The 12,782-nt window shown below is 46.8% G+C and overlaps 1 protein-coding gene across 1 annotated transcript in view; it reads right to left on the bottom strand.

Annotated features, from left to right (window-relative positions):
- Positions 1-222: 222 nt before the first annotated feature.
- The window catches only part of salm (spalt major), a 19,726-nt gene continuing 7,166 nt past the window's right edge, over positions 223-12,782 (bottom strand). The window contains 7 exon segments of the mRNA XM_011508273.1: positions 223-911; positions 1,604-1,777; positions 2,656-2,804; positions 5,306-5,777; positions 8,523-8,656; positions 11,781-12,522; positions 12,646-12,782. The exon segment at positions 12,646-12,782 is cut by the window's right edge and continues 16 nt beyond it. Of these exon segments, the coding sequence (XP_011506575.1) occupies positions 345-911; positions 1,604-1,777; positions 2,656-2,804; positions 5,306-5,777; positions 8,523-8,656; positions 11,781-12,522; positions 12,646-12,782 (2,375 nt within the window). The 3' untranslated portion in view covers positions 223-344.

Raw genomic sequence — 12,782 nt, 5'->3', positions numbered from 1 at the left:
TATATTACAATAAAAGGCGCGTAGTCCAAAGTCGCGGACAACAACTACACAATAGCAGCGTTCAGTCCTCGAGGGTACTGGATCATCATCGAGCGACGCTCTCTCACACTTCTTCTCACCTCTCATCTCCTCACACACGCACGCACACGCACACACGCACACACGCACACGCACACGCACACGCACACGCACACGCACGCACGCACACACACACCTTTGCGTCCTTTGCGCCATCATTATCCTCGATATCATACGTCGGCCCGACGTCGTTGGATGTTAACAACGGGGTCGGCGAGGATCGTTCACAATGTCCGGGGCAACGTTAGCGGACCGAAGTGCGAGTCCTAGGCGGCCAAGCCCTCGCCTCGCGACGCGGGTGGCCCCGGAAGCCTGGGGGGTCCTTGCGCTGGGGGCGAGTCGTCGCTTTCCGGGCGCTGATTCGCGGCAGCGGCAGCGGCCGCTGCAGCCGCCGCCGCAGCTGCGACGATCGCTGCCTCACGCTCGTAGTGGTGATGGTGATGGCGCTGATGCAGGGCTTCCGCGGCCGCGCTCCAGGGGATGCTGGCGGTGCTTTGGCCACCGGCGTTGGGCGATGGAATGCCGGGGGATGGGGCCGGCGAGGGCGGACTGGTGGCGCGCGTCTGGAAAAGGAGCGAGCCCACCGGTAGGAGAGCGGACTTGGATCCGAGGACGTCGGCCGGGGGTCCGTTGCTGAGGGTTGGCGAGCCCAGTGGCTGTGGCTGCTGATGCTGCTGCTGCTGTTTGTCGCCTAGATGGTTGGCCCCTGGGAAGCCGGCACCCGTCGCTGCGGCGTACACGGAGCCGAAGAGGCCCGCGTACTTGCTCGCGCCAACCGGATGGCTCGGCAGACCGAGGCCGTTGCTGCCCTGGATCACCGAGATCTCGTTAAGCTGTAAAGTCGGACGGTTTGTTTGGATTGAGTTTGTTGGATCGGAGAGACATTGCGAGCTAAATCGGGGGATCTATATCGTCGTCGGACATTTGGCTTAGATTCGCCTATCGTGCCGAAATCGAGTATATCCGAGCTCTTTTAACTTTTGATTTGTAGCGAATTTGGTTCGCGCCTCTTCGCGCCATCATTCGATACTTCAAGGACACTCGAGGGACGGGAGGGTGCAGAAATGATGATCGTTTGAGACGAAGTTCTCGGACTCGCTTGTTTATGTATTCTATGACGGATCGCTTAGGGTGGAGGAAATTTTCCGATAATAAGGAGACAAAAGGTGGTGAAAATTTGAATCATCTTCATGAATGGAGGCAGGCATAGTTGAATATTATGAGAAAAAGAATTGATTGCGTTACTAATCGTTATTAATTGTTTTTTAATTGTAAGATTACTGATTGATATTTAATAAAGCTGCTACTGTTTACCGATTCTATTTGTATTCTATGAATGCTAAGGGCGTGGTACTTTGAGTGAATAAATGTTGGCGAGGTCGTGATTCGTGATTCGAGAATTTTTATCGACCGGCTTGACGTCGAGTACGGACGGCTTGTACTTGTACGGTTGCTCGAAGAAGTTGACGGTTTGGCCCCTTTCTAAACGGCATTTCGAATTATTGGACTTGTCTCGTGAACTCACCTTTTGCGGCACGCCATTAAGGAAGGGCGCGGGTAGGTATGGATAAAAAAGATCCGGCCTTCGCTGCAGAAACTCCGAGTCCTTGGGCGTGATTGGTAGGGACGGTATGTCCAATGACATTCGTCGCCCTCGCCGCGATACTCCGTTGGTCCACATGTGAGTTCCCATGTGTACCTGAAGAATTCAAGAGAAAGGGAGAAGACGTTAGTGTTAAGTTAGCCTCGCAGTTGTACTCGAGCTAAGAACCGAGTAAAAAAGAAGAGTAAAGGAGCAATGAAACAGCTAGAATCGCGAATCAGCTCGATCGGAAATTCGGTTTTATCACTTTCTTCCATGTGAAGTTTAAAGTATCGTTGAGAGATGTGGATTGTGATTGTGACGGAATTTATAACGCATTGTATTCTCGTGGCATTCGTAGTATTCAAATTAAATATCAGCGTTTTCTTGATAATTGTATCAAGTATCCTTGCAAGTATCCTATAATGCAAATGCAAGAGGATAAATTTAGACGTTAATTGAGCGACCGTGAAATACTACTAGTGTAGTAGGTAATTGACTAAGGCGTAATTATATTTTGTCCATCGGTCCTGGCATGCTTATCACATCGATAATTCATCGAATAAAAAGATAATTACGGCTCTCGTATATTTACAGCAACAATTATTAATACGGAATGAGCTGTGTTATAGAGCAATGCGAGATGTTTGTTATTAAAAGATCTGTGCGACATCGGCCGCGCCTTATCGCCCATAACAGCCCCGTCCCCACCCCCCCCCGTCCCCACCCCCGCCCATTAAAGTAGTAACAGCGCACAGCATTAGTCGGAGCGGTAATGCAGCAGATAGAGAGCACACACGAGAGCAGATATAATTAATGATTAGAAGAGTGATAAAAGGGGGATGCAAGCGGGTGGCGCCGAGTAGGGAATTTAAAGGTCACGGATCGGCCGAATGCGTTTTCCTTTTCTCTTTTCTTTTACGACGGCCTCGCCTCACGCTCTCGTAATTTCAGGCTCGTTTCGCCGAGTGCCGCGACTGGTGACAATGCGGTACCTTGAGATTGCCCTTGGTGGTGAAGGCCTTCTGGCAGATGGTGCACTGGAAGGGCTTGTCGCCGGTGTGTGTTCTCATGTGGATCTGGAGCGCCGAGGACGAGGAGAAATTCTTATTGCAAACCTGGCACAAGTGCTTGCTGGGCATGCCTGCAAATACACACACACAAGAAATACTCTAGCTGTCCCCCAACAAAGTTCCAGCTTGGCTTTTCACTTTGCCATCATTGGCCTTTGGTTCTCATAATTTACGACGCAATACCTCGAGATCGCCGTTCTTGAGTTCTACTTGCTTATCGAGGACTGCTACGGGGTATTGTGGCACTCGTACCCTCCCTACCGCCTACATAATAACACTGATTTTCACGCGGTGAGCTACTTTTACGGATTTGACGAAGTTTTCGATAAAGCCGCGACGGCGGTTTCTTTTCTCTCTTTTTTTTTTTTTTTTTTGTTATTCGCGAAGGCGAGGAATTGTCGTTGTTTGTGCTCGTGATATGAAATGCTCGGCTGAGAAGCAAAGTGGAACGTACAAGCTCACGTGCAATCGAGAAACAAAAGAGAATATATGATAAAGATGAGAATGGTGGTGGTGGTGGTGGTGCTGGTGCTGGTGCTGGTGATAATGAATTGGAGGTAATTTGCGCCAGGTATTATTGACTGAATCATAAAGGTTCGTGAGTATGAATTAGGACAATCGAATGTAATGCTTCCGTTATTTTACAGGTGGACGAGGCTTGCGGTAAATAGCAGCGTAATAAGTGAAAGTCGAGCTTTTTCTCTATCTATGAACGAAGATGCACTGGTATAAACGTTGTTGTCCGTTCGAACGATTGTATTTTAATTGTTTTCGAAGAATAGTATGCAATAATTTACCATATCGCTGCCTTATCGATTAGCTAAGGAAAATCCACATTACCGATACGGAATTTAACTTCGAGCGTATAACATTTAAGAAGCGCATTATGCGAAATGAATTCTTCATGCCGAAGTGAAAATAGTGCCAAAAGATGCGTAGGAGAAGAAGAAGTCGTGAAAATAAGTTTCACACGTCAGGCATTTTTAAACACAAGCTCTCCATTACGCCTACTTGGCTCATTTTTATCGCGAGGTACGTAATACGGTGTTATACACATAATCACGCTGTATGTATGTCTGTCTGTCTGTCTGTCTGTCTGTCTGTCTGTCTGTCTATGTGTGTGGGTGTGCCCGTATATATGAATAATGAAAATTCGAGGAAGTTTAAGGTGGCATTAGCTCTATACACACAATACGCGGTCGAGTTATGCCCTCGCGTAAGTACACGTGTGTATGCTCGCACGCCCGTGTACATGAACATGGACGGAGATACGCACAAGGATAATCGATTATTCTTATGTTTCAGTCCCTGTGCATCAGCGGTAGATTTGCGCTTACGATAGTAGGCCGTGGTAGTGGTAGGTGGCCGTAAAAAGGATGTAGCCTGCCACCAGGTGCCCGGGGTAGCGGTCAATTATTCAAACAATGTGTACGTGTGCATATACATCTGCGTATTTGGACGGGCATGCATTCATGCGCGTTAATGTTTGCGCGCGCGCGCGCACCCGTGCCGGTGTATGTGCGGATGGACGTGCACACGGGTAGAGAAAGATTTACTACGATATGATTATAAGGGCCACGCTGCAAGAGAATTGGTTAAGGGGATAATAAGTAAGTCAGCACAAAAGCGGGATTGCGCAGATTGACACAGAAGATAAAATAATACTATGACCATAGGTAAGCCAGATATGAATAAATAGAAGTGTCAAATATACCTACTCAACAAACACACGCACACGCACACACACTATCTCTCTCTCTCTCTCTCTCTCTCTCTCTCTCTCTCTCTCTCTCTCTCTTTCTCTCTCTGCATATATATATATATATATAAACACATACATAATTACTAGGTAAGAGTATATACTTCATCAATATAAGATTCATTGGATATGTGCCCTTTAAGTGACCTGAGATATTTGAAGAAGTGTATAATATATATATATATATATATATATATATATATATATATATATATACATACGCGTGTGTATAAAGATATATTCAAATATTCTATAGAATTGAAGGCAAAATTTCAATACTTTAGATAAGAGCTTTTTTCTACATTATAACGAATGACACCTACGAAAATGCAAAATTTATGCGAAAATATAATAACTTCATGGTAAATTACAACATTATCCAGTAAACTCGACATGCAAAGGCTTACACATAACATTAAAATGATAAAATTGCGTATTATAATTTATAGCTTTAATTGTGACGTAAGAATTTACAATAAACGGTCAGTATTATAAATAATGCAGATATATTGTAATTTATATCGGTAACGGGATTCAATTACATACGCGTGATTCATTTGTTAAGGATTTTCTTATTTTATATAAACATATAATAATGCATCGTTGAGGATAATGATCGTAATAGACTTTATAAGGCAGGAAAGAAAGACAGCGATAATAATAGCCTTTGCATCCGTGCCCACTAAACCGCGTAATAATCGATGTCAAAAAGATTACAGTCGCGTGTAGAATACGGCAAACGCAGTCAGAAAAGTCAGCAATGGAGACTGAGGTGATGCACGCATTGCTTATCCACATGCATAATAAACTTACTGGGTGGCCTCTTGGGTGCCGGCAAGTCGTTTTCCGCCATCGCCCCTTTCTTCACCGCCGATATTGGCCCGTCCATCGTTGACGACGGTGGTGTTTGCGACGTATGCTGCTGTTGTTGTTGTTGTTGCTGCTGCTGTTGCTGTTGTTGTTGTTGCTGCTGCTGCTGTTGGGCTTGCGACACAGCCGCTATAAGCGGAAGTGCCGGGGGCGGCAGAGTCGACTCGTCGGCCGACACTGGACTTCGCGATCGTTCCCGTTGCTGTTGCTGCAGGTGCTCGTGTATCGATTGGCTGGCCGATAGGAGTTGTTGCTGCTGGAGTTGAACAGTTGGCACTGTTACCGGCATTGGCTGATGCTGTTGTTGCTGTTGCTGCTGCTGTTGCTGCTGGCTAGTAGGCGGCTTCCCATCGCCAAACAAGTGATGCGGCATGTCGCGGATCTTGTGCGTCAGCATGTGCTGCTTCATGTTGCCCTGAAGCGGAAAAAAAAACGCTTGGATTTGCAAAGGCTCTTATTGTCGTATTTTAATTATCGATTATTAACATCACTTTCACTAGGAAGATTGCAGTCGATTGATTCTGCTAGTGCTTATTGAGTACTAATGTCGTCACAATAGTGATAATATCGTCACGGTTAAGTCAGATTGCCTATTAAAGCAAGCACCAGCCCGAAGAACCAACTGCTAATCTTCAAAATTACACTTATGCTTTTTCTATCAGAACCGCTATATCTTTCTCTATCCCTCTTCCCTCTTCCCTCATCCCTCTCTCTCTCTCTCACTCTCTCTCTCTCTCTCTCTCTCTCTCTCTCTCTGTCTCCCTGTCCCTCTGTCCCTCTAACGAGCGGATATATCGATTTATTATTTTAAATTTCGTTGTCAAGTAAGTGGGACGATAAATAAAGGAGCGAGACAAATTGTAGCGATGTGTTTTAAGCGAAGCTACAAGAACTCCGGCAAATCGCGAATAATCTTATTAATTAATTAAGTAATTTACTTGATTTATTGACTTGGCTTATCCGTAAACATAAACGGCGACACTTTATGCAAACTTCTTATGCAATTACATACGTGTATTTCTTGATTAATAATTACCAGAAAGAACGCGATTACCGAGGCATGTAAATATCGCGTTTTAGAGTTCCAATAGACGTTTGCTTTTGCGTAGTTTTCATTGATTAAAGAATTAAAGAATTTCATGCGACGCACGAATACAAGGAAAATATGAGAAAATCATGGATTATTGGCACAAAGCGAGCGAGCCAATGATCGTTAATAATCCACCCGAACAGATGTCTTGGGCAAGGGGCTCGATCGCGCTACTCCGGGTAACGCGCTTATTTAACCGGCGCCCGACAGACACGAACGCCTAATTAGCGTGAAATAAATAGCGCCTAGGCGCGGTGGGCACGCGGCCCCGATGGAAAAAGCATAATGTAGTGTATAAGTGAGTCCCATATGGGGGGAGATTCTTACCAGGAAGACGGGGTCGGAAGCCAGCAGTCCGAGGGCGGACGGCATCAGCGGGGGCAGGCGCACGTCCCCATAGACCGCGGCATAGGTGGACGTCGGTGCCCGCCCCCCCGCTAAGTCGTCGAGGCCAGTCCGCCCCCGGCCGCTACGGCGCTCCTCGGCCCGACGTCTCCTGCGCGCCTTCTCGCGGGCGCTTCGCCTCGCGCGCTCCGCGCAAGTGCACTTTTCGACTGGCTTCGAGGTTCCGTCGCTCTGCAAATTTCACCAGCACGTAATCCTTAGGAAGTGGCGGCCAATGTTGGCCCGAGCGTCTTTATCGCGGGCGGCGCACACAGATACACACACGCACAGACTTTCTCTCAATTCAGCCTCTCCTCGTCGCCCGTACCCGTGACGACGAACATTATGGAATCGGGAAACGGCCAACGGGAATATATGTGTATGTGAGGTAAGAGGGAAGTAGAATGGGGGTGGGAATAGTCGCGGGGACGGGTTGAGATTTTTTTTCGCGTCTTGGTTTTCGAGGGTGCGTGGTCAAGCCGTAATGAGCGAACGTTAAATATCGCGGGGGACTTTTGGCGAACGAGCAATTAGCCATTTGCATAAGGTGGCATAACGAGTTAACGGGAATATTGTTCTTGTTTCTTTAACGGGTCGCGTCGCGTCGCGGCCGAGATTATTGAACGGCCGAGCTAAACAATTTACCAAATGGCCAACAATTTAGTAAAAGTCGAGTGATTGAGCAAGCGTTGAAAAATTGTAATCTTTAGATTAATGCGGGTTGCAGGCGTTCCGTGCGATCCTTATCGTCGAGCAGGAAAGAAAAAAGCACCGCTAATAAATCAATTCGATATGTATTAATTACCTTTTCTTCAATTACGTAAGCTCGACGCTTTTAAAAACATTGTACAAAACACGAATAATCGTTTATCCGCGTAATCAACATTTAAAATTCAAATATCCACAACTGTATGAAAATGCGTCCGGGCAATTAGCAAAATAAATCATTTACAGTTCCGGACCCTTGCATTAGACAGTGCACGTAGTAGTTATCATGCGGGAGAATCGGCTTTCCCGAGGTAAGTTTCACGACGAGCGCAGTCGGTCCCCGATTGGCTTACAACCGAAAGGGCATTCATTATTGCAACAGCAAAAAGCCTCTGTGCGCCCAAAACTGTCCTTCATGTATCCGTAGTCGGTTAAAAAGACCGGCACCGGTCGTCGATAAGTCAGAGATCCACGTTTTCGGGGCTCGATTAACGTAGCGCGACAACGATAACTTGGCACTCGCTCGCGTTCCCACGGGGGCACGCGACAGTCTCAAGACGGTATCGGTCGTTACGTTTATTAAAGACGGGGGCCGCGGGCACGATTACGGATTATTAGGGCGATGGACGGTGTGGTGAAGGGGGCTAGACAATGGGATGGAAGGCGATGTGGAGGGTGGTACGGACGGTAAATTGAAAGGGGTATTAAGTGAAAGGGGGCAGCGGCGGACTGTCAAAGTCCACTGTAGTGGCAGCGATGTGTACGTGTGATATTGCATGCGCTTGGGGGTGTGTTGAGCGTGTAATGAGCGTGGGCGGAAGGTCTGTGTTGTCGTGGGGATAAGTGGATGGTGGTGGATGGGGGGTGGATTGGGCTTTATGGGGGGATTGATGGGGGCGGTTGATGGGGGGCGGTTGATGGGTGAAAGGTGGGGGGGGGAGGGGGAGGGAAAGGGACTCAAAGGATAATAAAAGTTACCTTCGTGGAGAAGCCCCGGTCGCAGATAGTGCATTTGAAAGGTCGCTCCTTCGTGTGGCTCCGGTAATGAATCTCCAGCGCCGAGTTACACGCGAACGTTTTGTAGCAGATGTTGCATGTGGTGTTGCCGCGCACTGCAACAGATCGTGCGATGATTTAGTGATAGTCAGAGAGGCGCGAGGGCCCGCGGGCGATTATCTCGGCCTCGCGGTCGCGATTTACGAGGCGAAACTTTTCGCGCTCGCACTTTGTATCCATAAATAAATTCGTGGCGGGCGCTTAGGTGCGCGCATGCGATACTCGGCTTTATTGTACAATGATTAGGAGTCGATAAAAGTTGGCGCGCCCGATTAATGTTCCGCCGACGCTTTAGGTCGGCGACTTTACCCAATTGGACCGTGCGATCCCGAACTTTCTCTTGTTAACGAAGCGAATCGATTTCCCATCGATGCTCCATCGACTGATTCGCACCCCCCTGACTTTCATCCCTCATTGTTCGTCACCTCCCCCGGTTCCACCTCCCTCTCTCGTCCGCGACGCCCCCGACTCAATTCCCTCGTCCGTTCATCGGGCATTCGCGAGCTCAGATGCTAAATATATCTCTTATCGAGCGAAAATTCCGAGAATTTTTTGACGAACGCGTGCGCGCACCGAGCGACTCGGGCCATTGTGCCGCGGCTGTCCGCGCCAGCGTAAGTGCGAATTCGTGAAATAATTGTATAGTCTTCGTACGCGTGGTTCGTGTACGTGTTGTCGGTAAAACCGAGGAAGTGCGAGATCGTCGTGACTGTCTTGCACCGCTCCTCCATATGCAAAGAAAAATCGGTTTTATACGTATGAACGCGATCGCGTTCAATAGAGTTGCAGCATTCTGCTCACACACCTCACACACACACACACACACACACTCTCTCTCTCTCTCTCTCTCTCTCTCTCTCTCTCTATTTATCTATCTATCTATCTATCTATCTATCTCGTTATTTTCTTCTCTGTCCACGTGTGTACGTTACGTTAAAAAGTCGTGTTAATAGTAAAGGAGTTGCACGCAGAGATGAAACAGCGCTCCGTGGATACTGCCACACCGATGTTTTACGAGGATAAACACGGGCCGCTCTGCCGTGCCAAGTGGACGTATTTAAAATGTAAAACAGGATGCATTAAGATAATGTTGAAACGCGCGCGCGAAATAGAGTGCGAGAGTGAGAGAGTGAGATATATATATATATATATATATATAGAGAGAGAGAGAGAGAGAGAGAGAGAGAGATAAATAGATAGAGAGTAATCGAGAAGCGAGAGTGAATGAGAGAGAGAGAGAGAGAGAGAGAGAGAGAGAGAGAGAGTTCGAGAAACTGGGTGATAAGAGACTTTTTTCTACTTTTTCTTTTTTCTTTTACTCTCTTTCTCTAGCTTTCTCTCGGCAATACTTTCCCTTTCACTCCGTCTTTCTTCAGCGCAAAGTGTGGCGATTGTCCATTTCGCGGTTTCGATTATGATCGTTTTGACAGAATGGCAGCTTTAATAGTTGCAGGTTTTTCACGGTTTTTGTAGTTGAACCGTCAGAGCGCGTGGTGCAGTCACGAAAATAGCGCAATGCATTCTCGACTGAGAAAATAATTCTATTTAATTGATAAATTTATAAATCATAGCTGCTCGAACTATTTCCAATGAAATATCAGTAATTATTAATCAATTCAAATGCTTCGTCTATAGTGATAGATTATTTTCTCAGTATAGAATAACTCAGAATCGAAGTCTTATAATAACGATTATTGAGCTATAATTGCATTTTCATTGAATAACAAATACATTTTTTAGCATTAAGAAAATATTTTATACTTTATTGACATTTCATTAAAAAAAAAATATAAATAAATAAATATATATTTAAAAAATTCATTATTTTACAACGATTCTGACACATTTGCGTGTATATATATATATATATATATATATAACCATATGTATCTACATATCCATCCGCATACGTACGTAATACATACATATATAGATGCGTTCATAACACATACATAAATATATATATATATATATATATATATATACTATACATTAAAAAAAAAAGTATATGAGTATAATTAAGATCTAAGTGAAAGGAGTGAAGCAATACAAAGTGTGTGAAGGAGAGGTGGGGTCCGGCTACACCAAGTAAAGGACTTCGGTATTCAGGAGTATCAGTTTTAGTAACATTGACATAAGGTTAACACATGAGACAATGCCTTTAAAAAGTGTTTCACGCACAAAAATGAAAAAATAATAAAAACGTACGAAATTTTGATAATTAACTCATTTATTTCACATTCAAAATAATACGATGATAAGACTAAAATTTCGGATATATACTATAAGTATCATTATTTCGATAATTAAATGAATAGACTATATAACTGACTCATATTTTCGCAAATATTCCTGTTTTTACAATACAACATAAATTATGTTCATATATATATCGTTACAAACAATTGTCATAAATCGTTCGAAGAAACTGGTCTAAAATTGATTTTAAAGGCTTCTACAATTCATTTTTTGTTTACGTCATTAGGTTTACTTTGGTAGTACAGTCGACGCTACCTCTAGTAAGAACAAATGAAGTCACTGTTTACATGTATACGTGTGAGTGAGTGAGTGAGTGAGTGAGTGAGTGAGTGAGTGAGTGAGTAAGTGAGTAAGTGAGTAAGTGATTGAGTGCTTGCGTGCGTGCGTGCGTGCGTGCGTGCTTATGCGTGTGCGTGTGCGTGTGCTTGCGTACGTGTGTTTGTGTATGCACGACAGAAGAGTGAGAGAATGAGAGAGCAGTTTCTTTAATATTCGAGATCCGAAGGATGGTGTAGCGGAAACCGCATCTCGCCCCCGTCGTCTTTCTTTCACATAGACCAGAGATATAGACATTGCCGGCACATATGTCACGTCATTGTCATCGTCATTATCATCATCCACCTCATCATCATCATCATCATCATCATCATCATAATCTTTATCGTCATCATCTTTATCATCATCATCATAATTCATAAGTCATCTCTTATTATTATCGTCTCTATCATCATCATAATAATAATAATAATCATTATCATCGTGTACATCATCTTAAGCATGATCGTAAACATCAACGTTATTAAGATCATCACCGTCATCGTCAACAACAACGTCATCATCACCGTCATCAACAACATCATCATCATCATCATCATCATCATCATCATCATCATCATTGAGATGGTCATGATCAGCGCCTACCTGCCGAGCCGCCGACCGCCAGACCAAGCGGATTATAGGTCGATGTTGCGGCCCGAACGGCGGACGTTGTCAGCGAGGCCAGCGGCCCGATTCCAGGCCCCGGGCTGACAGCGTTTGGCCCGGCGACTCCTGGCGCGCTGTTGATATTAGCCGTCGGCGAGGTCGAGACGGCTTGCAACAGGCCGGCGAACATGCCGAACGGGTGCGGTGGATGATGGGTCTGTGGATTCGCGGCGTTGTGCAAGTTGGGCGGCGAGATCGGCGCCGAGGCGACGGAGGCCGGCGTCGAGGAGGCCCTGGGCGTCAGGTCCAGGGGCGCCGCGGACGATAGGGGATTGTCCAGGGGGCTGCTGCTCTTCTCGCTGCCGTTGTATCGATGGAGGATCGGGGGTGGGGGCGAGGACTTGGCTAAATGCTGATTGGCGCTGTTGGCCAGGGTCGTGGCCATGGTCGTGATGGTGCGCACTTGGCTTTCGAGGGCGGCCAGAGAGGTGGAGAAGCTGGGCATTATCGGCGAGCCGAGAAGGATGCCGTCCTTTCGCTCGACGTCGTCTTGATCGGCCTCTTGATCTTTATCCTCGTCGCCGTCGATGCTGCTGCGCCTGTCATCCTGCGCCTCGTCGCACCTCTCGTCGTCCTCGCGGCGATCCTCCTCTTCGTCCTCGACGTCGTCCATGTCGTCGCCGCCGTGCTCCTCGAGAAAACGTTGATGATGCAGCTGCCGAAGCTGTTGATGCTGCAGCTGGTGCTGCTGGTGCGGCGTTAGCGGCAGTGGTGGCTGCGGCGGCTGCGGCTGCTGCTGGTGCGTCGAGGGTTGCTGCTGATGCGGCGAGGGCTGCTGCTGCTGCTGCTGCTGCTGCAGCGAGTCCTTCGAGTCGACGTCGTTATCCAGGGACTGCCTCTCGAGCGAGTGCTGCCTGGATGTCGGGGGGAAACCGAGGGGAAAGCCTGCCGGGTGCAGGGGCGGGAAACCCTGCGGCAGGGAAGCCGGGGGGGGGGGGG

The sequence above is a fragment of the Ceratosolen solmsi genome, unplaced genomic scaffold, assembly GCF_000503995.2.
Source record: "Ceratosolen solmsi marchali unplaced genomic scaffold, CerSol_1.0 scaffold1, whole genome shotgun sequence".
Taxonomy (NCBI): Eukaryota; Metazoa; Arthropoda; class Insecta; order Hymenoptera; family Agaonidae; genus Ceratosolen; species Ceratosolen solmsi.
The sequence above is the reverse complement of the archived record's forward strand: the minus strand, read 5'-3'. Positions and strand labels throughout refer to the sequence as shown.